At 32.3% G+C, this 12833-nt stretch overlaps 4 protein-coding genes across 9 annotated transcripts; 2 read left to right on the top strand and 2 right to left on the bottom strand.

The window, feature by feature from the left end:
- Positions 1-597: 597 nt before the first annotated feature.
- LOC115885375 (KH domain-containing, RNA-binding, signal transduction-associated protein 2-like) lies at positions 598-3722 on the top strand. 6 transcript variants are annotated; one of them, XM_030904270.1, is made up of 6 exons: positions 598-1073; positions 1124-1248; positions 1313-1508; positions 1565-1747; positions 1808-2071; positions 2951-3722. In XM_030904270.1, exons 1-6 carry the CDS (start codon positions 839-841, stop codon positions 3058-3060), a joined length of 1113 nt encoding a protein of 370 aa, XP_030760130.1. In that variant the 5' UTR covers positions 598-838; the 3' UTR covers positions 3061-3722. The 6 variants fall into 6 exon arrangements, 5 of the variants coding, with proteins under 5 accessions (XP_030760130.1, XP_030760132.1, XP_030760131.1 ...); XR_004050716.1 differs by having other exon boundaries at positions 839-1073; positions 1808-2713; positions 2774-3722; XM_030904272.1 differs by having other exon boundaries at positions 839-1073; positions 2820-3722.
- A 389-nt stretch (positions 3723-4111) lies between these two features.
- LOC115885313 (trifunctional enzyme subunit beta, mitochondrial) lies at positions 4112-10883 on the top strand. The gene is made up of 9 exons (XM_030904188.1): positions 4112-4367; positions 4531-4696; positions 4750-4937; positions 5079-5266; positions 5320-5493; positions 7077-7208; positions 7271-7486; positions 10208-10447; positions 10511-10883. The coding sequence occupies exons 1-9, from the start codon at positions 4301-4303 to the stop codon at positions 10556-10558; spliced, it is 1419 nt and encodes a 472-aa protein (XP_030760048.1). The 5' UTR covers positions 4112-4300; the 3' UTR covers positions 10559-10883.
- A 36-nt stretch (positions 10884-10919) lies between these two features.
- LOC115885315 (exosome complex component RRP41) lies at positions 10920-11995 on the bottom strand. Its single transcript, XM_030904190.1, has 3 exons — positions 11732-11995; positions 11448-11670; positions 10920-11393 (listed from the first exon to the last, which is right to left on the bottom strand). The coding sequence occupies exons 1-3, from the start codon at positions 11903-11905 to the stop codon at positions 11035-11037; spliced, it is 756 nt and encodes a 251-aa protein (XP_030760050.1). The 5' UTR covers positions 11906-11995; the 3' UTR covers positions 10920-11034.
- A 43-nt stretch (positions 11996-12038) lies between these two features.
- Positions 12039-12817, bottom strand: LOC115885317 (dynein light chain roadblock-type 2). Its single transcript, XM_030904192.1, has 3 exons — positions 12729-12817; positions 12595-12673; positions 12039-12511 (listed from the first exon to the last, which is right to left on the bottom strand). Exons 1-3 carry the CDS (start codon positions 12729-12731, stop codon positions 12300-12302), a joined length of 294 nt encoding a protein of 97 aa, XP_030760052.1. The 5' UTR covers positions 12732-12817; the 3' UTR covers positions 12039-12299.
- Between the last annotated feature and the right edge of the window lie 16 nt (positions 12818-12833).

Genomic DNA, 12833 nt, shown 5'->3' with positions numbered 1-12833 from the left:
TTCCAACATACATTTCCGACTGTTTATTACGTTTTTTACATTTTCCTTCAACATAAACACCTACCTCGTAAAAAACTAATTTTTTAAGCGTAAAAAATACTTTTTTACGTTATAGCACAGTTATAGTTTTTTTATTTGCTCAACATCCCTGTGTCGATTCTTGTTTTATTAAAACTAGTAGTATTATAATACATTTTAAGCTATTTTTGCTTGAAAATACCTGTAATAAAAAGAAAAATGGTATTTCCTTTTGTTTCCATCATTCATTTTCAATTATTTATTACGTTTTTACATTTTCCTACAAAGTGTGTTTACTTTGTAGGAAACTCCCGTAAGAAAACTAATTTTTTACGCGTATTATCGCGTATATATTCTTATTTTATTAACATAAGCACAACTATATATTGAAATAAATGAAACAGAAATGTTTAATACATTTTTGAACCTTTTATTTTTTGAAAATATTCCTAGGAAAACGTTTCCCGAAAACCCTGACAGTTTGAGCCTCGAAAGAAAAAAAGAAGAAGAAATCGAGAGGGAATTTTCAATTTGGGCGATTGAAAAAGTTATTAGATCTCTAAATATAAAATAGTATTAAAATAAAACTGGGTATACCTAAAACTGTAAACTCCACTAAAAACACTTCATTTTTAAACTGATTTAATTAATTTATAAACTTTAACTTAATATTTTAGGGATTTCTAGGGATTTTTCGTTATGGGAAAATTTAATCACCTACTTTAACCTGGAAACTGGGAACGCTCAAAAATCAATAACATCCCTTTCAGATTTGCATTCATTTATTCTCAGCTTCCTGTAAAAAGATCTTTTTCAAATTATGTCCCAGGAATACGACACGAACGACGATTATATCTCTTATCCAGATACGAAAAGGAAATCTACAACTTCTGGATTATCTATGGAACGGGAAAGGCAACAAGACAACGCTGAGGGTGAAAATGAAGAGTCCAAAGCTTCTCAGAAAGCAGCCGAATACGTGAGGGAACTAATGGCAGAGAAAATATACATGGATAACGCGAAACTACCCAACGCCTGTCGCTTAGTAGATCAAGGTAAGCTTTTTACCAAAAAAAACCTTCGTACTAACCATAGTTTTTTAAAGAAATTTCAAAGGTTCAACTAGTAGGGAGACCTAGTCCTAGAGAGTACAAATACGTAGACATTTACCGAGAAAAACCGATAAAAGTTACTGTAAAAGTTTTAGTACCCGTAAGAGAACATCCGAAAGTAAGTTTTAGGAAAAAATATATATGGTTCAGTATAATTTAAAAGAAAATCTACATTTTTTTAGTTCAATTTTGTGGGAAAACTGTTGGGTCCGAAAGGAAACTCGATGAAACGTCTACAAGAAGACACAATGTGCAAAATGGCTGTTCTAGGGAGGGGATCAATGAAAGACAGAGCTAAGGAAGAGGAATTACGGAAATCATTGGATCCAAAATACGCCCATCTTGCTGACGATTTGCATGTCGAAATATCCGCTCTAGGTGACTGAATTTGAAAGTTTCATACATTATAGTGCAATATTTTTGTTTACTACTAGGTCCCCCTGCAGAAGCCCACGCTAGGGTGGCTTTTGCTCTGGCTGAAGTACGTAAATACCTTATTCCCGACAATAACGACACAATCAGACAAGAACAGATGAGAGAAATGGAAATAATGACCGGCGATGAGCCACACAGGGAGAGGGAACGGGAACTCATCCCAAAACGCACAATACTCAAATGTATTTTACGGAAAAAAATCAGGAAATAGTATTTTAAATTTAAAACACCCAATTTTTTAGCTTTGCCAGCTTCGAGAGCACCTTTACCACCGATGAGGACAGCTACAAGGACGCCGGTACTTACACCTTCGAACACCAGGCCTGTTATGCCAGCCAAAACGAAGATCATGTCGATTTTGGACAGGGCTCGGGTTGCAATGGAGGATAATTATGGTATTGATGACGATTACTATGAGCCAGAGTATGTGAGGATGTCTTCAATGTCTTCGAGTTCGTCTAAGAGTGCTTATTATCCGTATGATTATGATAGCGACTATTACAGGGGTAAGTACCTATTATTTTTATCTATCAGTGACTTAAAAGAATACAAGGAAGCGTTTTTAGCAAAATTTGTGATTTAAAATTATCTTAGCACAGCATTTTATGTACTGAATTTTTAAATTGCGCGCCAATTGTTGAGCTTCCTCCTGTCATACCAACCAGTGTTGCCAGAATTGGAGGATTTTCTTCAATATGAAGGATTTCACAGTCCAATTTCTTCGATTAAAAAGGATTTTTTTCCAAAAAGAAGACAATATGAAGGTTTCTGGTAGTTTTTTACACAATAAAAATTGTTAAAATATGTAGTAGGAGTATTTATTGTTTTTCCTACATCTATTTTTTCGCTTTAACCATGTTTAATTAAGGATTAAGGAAGCCTCAGTTTAAGCTGTGGTTTAAAGCAGTGTTGCTGTCAAAAAGTCCGCACTTCGAAATTCCTGTTATTTTTTTAATAAAAAGTTTATTTAAATACATCTACGTCCAAAAATTACCAGAAATAAGTTTTTAAAAATTTTCTCCTAATTAAAATAGGTAAAATACACGAAATTTGGTGTTTTTTCACAAGGTCTGGAATTTTTTGTGAAGCTGAAGGAATATGAAGGTTTTTAAGGCTCCTTTTTGACGAAATTCGCTCGACAATTTCTGGTAACATTGCCTTGTATTCTTTTAGTCATGTTTATTTTTAATTTTTATTTATATTTTCAGTTATAATTTATGTTTCTATCCTGAGAAGGGTTAGTTGTTTTTACAGGTGTACCTTGCAGTTGTTGTTGACGTTAAATTGGAGTTATAACAAATTTAAAAACTAAATAACCCTTAAATCAGAGTGATATTATAGTGCCTTAAACCTTAATAATAATGTAAAAATAATTGTGTGTACAGAACCAAAATCTTCCTCGTCCGAGTGGAGTAAGATTAAGGCTTCTTCGAGTTCTCGCCACCATGCGGAGAGCAAATATAGGACTTCGCCCTATTCTCGACCCCCAAAATAAATTAGTTACCATTAGAGTGCATGGTATTTAGTGCTAATATTAAAATAACACTAGGAAAAGTAATCGTTAATTTAAAAAAAAATGTTAAAATGTTTAATCTAAAAGATTAAAGTATTATAAACTATATAACCAGTAATAGTAATTCATTAAATTTAATGTGATGTGTATTAAAAATTCTCCTCCTGATTATAATATTTAAAGTAAATGATTGTACCATTGGATCGAAAAAAACGGCATCAAAGAAGGCTGCGAATTAGTATCGATGATAATTTTTGGCAAGTTTTATGTCAATTTTCAGTAAATGACATCTAGAGATTAAACTCGCTCAAATTATCATCGATTTTCATTCCTCAGCCGTCTTTGACGCCGTTTTTTTTTCGATCATTCGGTATTTAATCCTTAAGATGGAGAAAAATCATAAAAAAATTATATTAACTGCTTTAAAAACGTTTTGAATGAACAAATAGATGTTAAAAAAAGTTCTAGTCGATATTTAGAATTATAATAAGGTGTGTGCAATATTATATAAAATATAATAAATGAATAATTTAAAGAACCTATAATATAACGTTTCCCTAAAATTTAACTTACCATTATATTAATGTACAAGTTAAACAATTAATTTGATGTTATAGTAACCGTATAATGTGACGAATAAATAAAAAAATAACAGACTCTAAGCTTTCGTTTTATTTTATTGAAATTTATCTTTAGATATGCCTAGTTCTCTAACAACGCTGTTATTTTAATTTGTTACGCTATGTTTGTAGCAAGTTTCCTGATAATATCGTTTTTATTTTGTGGAAAAATCAAAATTTAACTAAAAACCGATTTTTTAGAGTTATTTTCGTTTTGCTACATGTATTTTTTTTACTATGCGTAATAAAACAAAAGAACTAAAAGCTCATCCCTGCCCCAATACATTAGAACTACTTCATACATTTGCTCTGTGGCAAAAAATTTCTATGACGTCATAAAACAAATATTAAGTGCATTTCATTTTATTTAACCGGATAATTTTCTCCCACCCTTTGTGATTTTTATTTTTATAACTAAAAAAAGGGGAAGTGGCAATGTGATGTAGGTTAGGGTTAAAGTCCAGTTGGTGGAATTTTTGTTTTTAATTAGTTTATTACAGATAAATTTTCGGTAGCCCTAGCTTTATAAGATTACTCCCGTCCGGCTTTACAGTTAGTCCTGTAAATTTTTATAACGTTAGATAAAATAGAATCAGTTAAATATGGCATCCTACTTAGCAAGAAACTTGGCTAGCAAAAATCCGTTGGCTTTCAAAAGCCAATCTACAAGTAAGTAAACAGATTTGTTATTTTTTTCTTGTCCTTTTGTACCCGCGATTACACTGGACAAAGTTCACAATTCTTATACTTTGTTTTTTTTGCAAAAATATCCTAATTTTAGGGTATATCATGAATTAATGTTAAACAGGACATTTTTAATGATTTTTTCTAGATATTCTTAGGACCTTTTCATTAGGGAATCAATTAAATGAGAAAAAAACTCTGAAAAGTCCTGGACAAAACATAGTTTTAGTCGATGGTGTTCGGACACCGTTCTTGATGTCCGGAACAGATTATAACAAAATGATGCCCCACGAAGTAGCTACAGTTGCTTTAAGGTATTTTTTAACTATAGGCACTCGATTACAGTGAGACACACATTTTTTTCTAGGGGTATTTTACAAAAAACAGGCATCCCAAAAGACATGATCGATTATGTTATTTACGGTACAGTAATTCAGGAAGTGAAAACCTCAAATATCGCTAGGGAGGCGGCTTTATGTGCAGGGTATAGTGATAAAACTCCGGCACATACAGTGACCATGGCATGTATATCTTCCAACGTTGCAATGACAACTGGTAATATACTTTTTATACAAATTATTTAAACATTATATTTTATATTTAAATTTCAATAAAAGCTACCTAAATTGAAATTTACCCAGTATGTATAGACTTTATCACCAGTCTGTGAATGATTATACTGATTAATTCTTCTAGCTATTGGACTGATAAACAGTGGCGTGTATGAAATGATTGTCGCCGGGGGTGTAGAGTTCATGTCAGACATCCCAATCAGGCACAGCAGGAAAATGAGGAGTCTTTTACTCAGAGCGAACAAAGCAAAAACTCCCCAGCAAAAACTAGCACTTTTAGCAAGCCTTAGGCCCGATTTCTTCATTCCAGAGGTAAAAAAAAACTTCAAAAAAATTAAACAGTAGAGTTAATATTATTTTTATAGCTTCCGGCAGTGGCTGAATTTTCATCTGGAGAGACTATGGGCCATTCGGCTGATAGACTAGCTGCTGCATTTGGTGTTTCGAGAAAGGAACAGGACGATTTTGCTCTGAGATCGCATACTTTGGCCCAGCAAGCCTTTGAAAAGGGATATTTCACAGATTTAATACCAATACAGGTATGGAGAAATCAAAAAAATCATTAAAAGATGTATTATGGTTAAAATAGTATGTAGTTTTCTAACTACAGGGTCTGGCAATAGTGCGTCGGGCATCTGTAGCTTTTAGAATAAAAAACTGGGAAATTTTTGATTAAGTGTAAACCTAAATATATACTAGGATGTATTTTAGGAAAATATTTTAACTTTTATAGGATGGTACAAAAAAATTGTGAGTAGATTGGGATGATTTTTTTTTAATTGAACACCCTGTATATTATTGCATTTTTTAGCTTCCTTTCTGATCACTTTACATAATCCTAAGATATGAGTAAATATATTTTGACAGTTTCAGAGATATTAATAAAAAAATAAAAAAATTTTTTTCAGCCTTTTTTAAAAAAAATATTAAAAATACAAGAACTGGCCTGAAATCAAAACTCTACTAGGTATTTACTTTAGATGGTCTGTACTTACTTTGCTATAAATATGGTAATCGTAAATCATACAGGATGTTCAAAATTCTACGCGAAACTTTCTAAAATATAAAATAATTTTTCTTCGTTTTTTTAAATGGAACACCCTGTATATTATTTTTTTGATAGATGGAGAATTAAAAAATGAACATATTTTGTATTTAGAGTATTTCAAAATTTTTAACGGTTTCGCAGATATTCGCGGTTTTATGTTTCATATGGCATTTTCCACAGTAAATTTTTATCAAAGACACCCAATGATTTTTCTGTCGTATTTTAAATAAAAAAATGTCCATTTTTTAATTCCCCATCTAATAAAAATAATAATATACTGGGTGTTCCATTAAAAAAAAAACGAAGAAAAATTATTTTATATTTTAGAAAGTTCGGCGTAGAATTTTAAACATCCTGTATGATTAACGATTACCGTATTTATAGCAAAGTAAGTACAGACCATCTAAAGTAAATATCTAATATAGTTTTGAGTTCAGGGCAGTTCTTGTATTTGTAATAATTTTTTTTAAGAAAGGTAGAAATTTTTTTTTTATTTATTTATAAATATCTCAGAAACTATCAAAATATATTTACTCATATCTTAGGATTATGTAAAGTGATCATAAAGGAAGCCAAAAATGCAATAATATACAGGGTGTTTCATTTAAAAAAAATAATCCCGATACACTCACAAATTTTTTTGAGCCACCTAGAAGTTAAAATATTTTCCTGAAATACATGTTCGTACATACATACTTTAGGTTTACCCTTAAACAACCTCGCACTTTTGCCAGACCCTGTATAACATCAAAATTAACAAACAACTTAAGATTAAACAAGATGTGAAGAAATTCAGATGATTACGTTTTTAAAAACATAAAATAAAGACCGTTTCGGTGGAACCCCGCATTATTTCATATAATATACACCCTGTATAATAGACCCATCGATATTCTAATTTATTGAAGTGAAAAATTGGTGAAAAATAACGAACTTTCAAAATTCAAAGTTAAAATAGTAGCAGTGGCAACATTGTGACGTGCATTTTGATGACGTCAGTGCAAATTTATATTGATTTTCCTATATGTATTTTTATTTGAAATTGTTTTTATTTTATTTTAAAAATATTTTCAGGTGCCTGGGTCAGATAAGGAACTGACCAGGGATAATGGTATTAGAGTATCCACTCCGGAACAACTGGCCAAACTAAAACCGGCTTTTATTAAGCCTCATGGTACTATTACAGCTGCCAATGCTTCGTTTTTGGTATAGTACTTCTTTAAAGTACATTTATTTTTAAACCAAAACATTTTTTTTATGTAATATAGACTGACGGAGCTTCAGCTTGCCTCATTACAACTGAAGCAAAAGCTAAAGCATTGGGTCTCAAGCCTAAGGCTTACCTAAGGAACTTTTTGTACGTGTCTCAAGACCCAATTGATCAACTTTTATTGGGACCCGCCTACGGGACGCCACTGGTTCTGGACAAGGCTGGACTGACTCTGAAGGACGTTGATGTGTTTGAATTCCATGAAGCTTTTGCGGTAAGTAAAGTTAATAATTTCGAAAGTTATAACTTTAATTTAATAATGCTGTTAAGAAAAATAAGGTAAGTGTTTTAAAGGTTGGTAGATCTGCGCAGAAGAAACATATTTCCTATTTGAAATTTTTGAAATAACTTTAAAGAAAAAAAAACTTAAAAATAGTATATCCAAAAAGTGATAAATTTTACATTATTAATATACTTAGCTATATTTTATAAAACAGCAAAGAGAACAGAATAATTTTGTGAAGGAATACTTACATTATCTTACACAGGGTATTTCTTATGGCGCGGTCAACATAGCAATATTTAAAATGTTCTGTATCTTATTTTTTTAAATGCAAAACCCTGTATGTTATTTTTCTTTTAGGTGCGGAATTAAAAAACGAACATATAATGAATAATATAGTATATATTACTAGCGTGTACCCGCCAACTTCGTTCGCGTCGAATTAATCATTTGTAATGGTGATGATAAAGCAAAGCAAGAATTTCCATTAACATACAAACTCGATAAAATCAGTTTAAGCAGAATCGTGGTTAATCAATTACCCAACTTTTTGGAACACCCTGTATGATTTTTTAAAAAAATTCAATATATATAAAAAACAAAATAAATTATGCGTGTCCAAGCGTATTCACGAAAGACTAACCGTTTTTTAAATAACAAATATTGTAATATTTGAGGGGCGTTTTCGCCCTCTTAGAATTTGAGATTCGAGAAACCCCTCCTTATCGAACCTCTACACCCCACAGTCAATCCGTTTGCCAAAAATCAGCTTTAAGCGTCAAGCAGTTTAAGCAGAATCGTGATTACTCAATGATCATATTTTATGAAACACCCTGTATAAATTTTTAAAAAATCTTAAAATATGTAAAACAGCAAAATAAAAAATATACGTGTTTAAGAGTTTTTCCGAAAAACTCACCGGTTTTTAAACAAAAAATATTCTAATATTTGAGGGGTGGTTTCACCCTCTTAGAATTCGAGTTTCGAAAAATCCCTTCTTATCGAATCTCCAGACCCTAAAGTCAATCTGTTTTCCAAAAATCAGCCCTCAAATATTACAATATTTTTTATTTAAAAAACGGTCAAGTTTCCGAAAAAACGCTTAAACACTGTTAGCATCACCAGTCAACACTCGCGCTCCTGGCCGCTCGCATAATAGGGATCGCGAGTATTGGCCGTAGTTCGGCAAGTGACCAGCGACGATCGGTGGGAGGGCGCCACCGTCGACGCACAATGCTCGCTGAAACTTGTGTCTAGCCCTAGCAGGCAACTATTAGGTCCGACCAATCACGTTAGAGTTTTTGACAAACACAAATGAATTAACACACTTCAAATAACCACGCTAACCAACCTGATTGGTCAAGCTTAAAAGTTGACTGCTAGGGCTAGACACTTCTCTCGCTGAAGCCTGTCAGCCGCCGATCATTCACTTGTTCCGCGTGCGCCTGGCGTAAACAGCTGTTCTTTATTATTGTATATTGTTTTCGATTTTTGTGTATTTTGTTCTCGATTTACGCCAAATAAACCCCTTTTACTGTATTTTTGTGCAATCATTGATTTTAACGCCCTAGAGATTCATCGTCTAAAAAACACGTATATTTTTTTTTTGTTTTTATACATATTTTAAGATTTTTTAAAAATATATACAGGGTGTTTCGAAAAATCTGGTCATTGATTAATCACGATCCGGCTTAAAAAGCGCTTGACGTAAAAAGCTGATTTTTGGAAAACAGATTGACTAGGGTGTAGAGATTCGATAAGAAGGGATTTTTCGAAACTCGAATTCTAAGGGGGTGAAACTATCCCTCAAATATTAAAATATTTTTTATTTAAAAACCTGTGAGTTTTTCGGAAAAACTCTTAAACACGTATATTTTATTTTGTTCTTTTACATATTTTAAGATTTTTTATAAATTCAATCAGGGTGTTTCATAAAATATGACCATTGAGTAATCACGATTCTGCTTTAACTGCTTGACGTTTAAAGCTGATTTTTGGCAAACGGATTGACTGTGGGGTGTACAGGTTCGATAAGGGGGGGTTTCTCGAATCTCAAATTCCAAGAGGGTGAAAACGCCCCTCAAATACTACAATATTTGTTATTTAAAAAACGGTTAGTCTTTCAGGAAAACGCTTGGACAAGCATAATTTATTTGGTTTTTTACATATTTTGAAATTTTAAAAAAATCATACAGAGTGTTTGGGTAAGTTGGGTAATTTCTTAACCACGATTCTGCTTAAACTGCTTGACGTAAAAAGCTTATTTTTGACAAACGGATTTTTCGAAAGTCAAATTCCAACGAGATGAAATTACCCCTCAAATATTACCAAGTTATATAATAATATCGCCGTATTGTTTTTTCTCATGCTGACATAAATGTGAGAAAATTTTATCCAGTTTGTATGTTAATGAAAATTCTTGTTTTGTTTTATCATCATTACAAAAGATTAATTCGACGCGAACGTCGAATAAAGTCGCTGGTACACGCTAGTATTTACTATAAACTTAATAAATATTTTTGAATCTTATTTGACATTGTAAACATTTATAAATGTTTATTTTAAACAATAAGACTGACAATGAAATTTGTATACTTGTTTTGTATTCTCTTTTGTTTGTTTATTTTACCTTTGTCTACAAATTGTAAAATTTTTTTGAAAATAAAGGCATTTATTTATTTATTTAAAATATAATTAAATATCCTTTTCCAGGGTCAAATTTTGGCAAATTTCAAGGCAATGGATAGCGATTCCTTCGCTCAGAGGTACATGAAACGTAGCAGCAAGGTTGGAGTGCCTCCATTGAACAAATTCAACAACTGGGGAGGTTCACTCTCCATTGGGCACCCCTTCGCCGCCACTGGAGTAAGATTGGCCATGCACACGGCCAACAGATTGGTCAGAGAAGATGGACAAATTGGATTGGTAGCAGCCTGCGCCGCTGGTGGTCAAGTACGTTATTTTTTTATTAAATTTTTGTCATTTTTTCTTTAAAATTTAAATGTCTCTTTACAGGGAGTAGCCATGTTGATCGAGAGACATCCAGATGCCACACCAAACTGAATCAACATAAAGATAAGCCTAATTTCATTTTCTTATTAATGCATTTTTTTTTTCAAAAATTTGCTTCAAAATTAATCTAAGCTTAAACACGTTTCTTTATAGGTGCCAAAAACCGTTCGAAAAAAAAACGACGTCACGGTAACCTTTGAAACGATGTTCAAATCCGATTCAAAGGTTACCACGACGCTTTTTTTATTATGTAATATTTATGTGGCTCAAAAAATCGGTGGCCTTTGAATGTTTACATTACTTTTTAAAATTATTTTATTTAATTTTTTTCTATTGAATATATTTTAAAGACTTTTTTTTTCGTTTAAAAAAAATTAAAAATAGGGTAGATCGGAGAGAAAAACAAAGGAAATAGAATTGAAAAGAGTATTTTTACTGTTATTTTTTATAGTTTCAATTATCTTTATAAAAATATTTATACACACTAAAAAAAAATAAGTTTATAAAAAAAATATTTTTGTTTTTTTTTAACTTGTTGTATTAGCCCATCCTGTGGAACTACCCATTTCTCTCACGTGGTTTTTAACAGCTTCGTCCAAAATCGCCTTTATATCCTTGCAACCTTCCAAAGCCTTGTCTAAAACCTTCGGTAAATGATCTAAATGAAACCTTTGAGACATTTCCATCAAAACTATCTTTCCGGACATGGGTAGGGCTGCTACTGTTAACGTGGGACCCCCTATAACCTCTTCTTGATGGGATACATCCAACATAGGTATGTCGTTATTGCCCAAACTCGCTGTACAAGCACATACATATTCTTTTATCGGTATACCTGCATCTATAATGGCTAGTGTGGCTGCATTTACGCAGGCTGGATAAATACCTATTAAAAAACAAGCAGAATTATCAATATATGACGAGATTTAAGAACATTTACCTCCATCACCGTGTAGCACTTCTACATATACGTCTATCTGAGACCAGGGATACAATTCAGTCTTAATGACAGCCAAAAGGGCTTGCTGTAAGTGCATGGAGAGCTCCGTAGACTTTCTATCGCCCCTAGGTCGCTTTTTTCTCTCGTTAGTAGAGAAAACAGCCATGCTAAACTGGGTGTTGATAATACAAGTGTCGTGCTGAGCTTTTTGTTTACTTCTAACCTATTAAATTTTAATTTATCCAATAAAGCAGTTGGTTTAAAGTATAGAAAGTAGGACTTACTTGATGGGGACCGTATACAGCGGCCAGTACTTTTGTGAGGCCCTGTTCGATGTAAGCACTTCCATCAGGTTGTGTAAAAACGCCTAGTTTACACCGTATTCTTCGCAATTCGTCGGCTCTTCTACCGTCTAAGCGGAGCCCTACTCTGGAGAGTAGTTCCTTCTTCCTGCTCATTGTTTTAAATGAATATTTACTTTAAAAAATTGAGCAAGAATGTAAGAAATACAAGTGATGTATCCTCCTGTAAACACACTGAAAAAGTGAGGTTATAAAAAGTTCTAAAAAAGGATAAAATAAAATAATTTCATAGAAATAAAAGGTTTATTCGTAAATATAGATGATATAAACACAGAAATTTTAAAAAATAAGTAATTAAATGTGTTAGTGCACTAAGTGCTAGTTATTATAAAAATGTGTACAGCAAAAATTTAGGTAAGTTTGTATAAATTTTATTTTATCTCGACTCTTTCTGTATGTTTTTAATAAAAATTACGCGGTAACAGAACAAGACAAAAATGCATATTAACATAGAAAAATAAAATAAATTAGGAACATAATCTAAAAAGAATCAATCTGTCGGGTTTTGGACCACGATCAATATGAACTCTTTATCGGGAGCCACCATGATCTCGTGCTTCTTCGATCTGATCCTTAGAAACGTTAAATCGTTTGAGGGGTCCAGATCTCGGACTACGCTTCTAGCTTTGTCAGCTAACGAGCTTATTAGGCCGGCATACTGAACGGTTGTGGTGTTATCTAACGTCGTTTTGATCGGAATACCTTAAAATATGTTATATTTTAGAACAGGCGGAGTTAGAAATCAATAAAATTAATAAATGAGTCATTAATAACGGTGATTTTACCTTCGGAGTTCACCACTATCGTTCCAACGACACCTTTATGGGACTGGATCCGCTTCATTGTTTCTTCAACTTCGTTAGACTAAAATCAGATTAAAATATATAAGAAATAGCACGTTTATACTAAAAAATCTTACCATTTTTGTAGTTTTTTTTTAAATCCTTTATTAAATGAAAAAGACCTTTTAAAAAGTGTCAAAGTCAAAAGTCATAACAAGAATCAGCTGATCAAAGCAATTTCA

Source organism: Sitophilus oryzae, unplaced genomic scaffold, assembly GCF_002938485.1.
Source record: "Sitophilus oryzae breed Bouriz unplaced genomic scaffold, Soryzae_2.0 scaffold_381_pilon_pilon, whole genome shotgun sequence".
Lineage (NCBI taxonomy): Eukaryota > Metazoa > Arthropoda > Insecta > Coleoptera > Curculionidae > Sitophilus > Sitophilus oryzae.
Note: the sequence above shows the minus strand (reverse complement) of the source record. Positions and strands in the feature narration are given on the sequence as shown.

Coding starts and splice junctions, on each gene's coding strand:
- LOC115885375 (XM_030904270.1), top strand. CDS start 839: ATGTCCCAGGAATACGACACGAACGACGATTATATCTCTTATCCAGAT. Junction 1,074..1,123: donor CTGTCGCTTAGTAGATCAAG/GTAAGCTTTTTA, acceptor AGTTTTTTAAAG/AAATTTCAAAGGTTCAACTA. Junction 1,748..1,807: donor AAAACGCACAATACTCAAAT/GTATTTTACGGA, acceptor CCAATTTTTTAG/CTTTGCCAGCTTCGAGAGCA.
- LOC115885313 (XM_030904188.1), top strand. CDS start 4,301: ATGGCATCCTACTTAGCAAGAAACTTGGCTAGCAAAAATCCGTTGGCT. Junction 4,938..5,078: donor CAACGTTGCAATGACAACTG/GTAATATACTTT, acceptor TAATTCTTCTAG/CTATTGGACTGATAAACAGT. Junction 5,494..7,076: donor CAGATTTAATACCAATACAG/GTATGGAGAAAT, acceptor AAATATTTTCAG/GTGCCTGGGTCAGATAAGGA.
- LOC115885315 (XM_030904190.1), bottom strand. CDS start 11,905: ATGAGCAGGAAGAAGGAACTACTCTCCAGAGTAGGGCTCCGCTTAGAC. Junction 11,671..11,731: donor CTGTATACGGTCCCCATCAA/GTAAGTCCTACT, acceptor AAAATTTAATAG/GTTAGAAGTAAACAAAAAGC. Junction 11,394..11,447: donor AGTGCTACACGGTGATGGAG/GTAAATGTTCTT, acceptor GTTTTTTAATAG/GTATTTATCCAGCCTGCGTA.
- LOC115885317 (XM_030904192.1), bottom strand. Junction 12,512..12,594: donor GATAGTGGTGAACTCCGAAG/GTAAAATCACCG, acceptor ACATATTTTAAG/GTATTCCGATCAAAACGACG.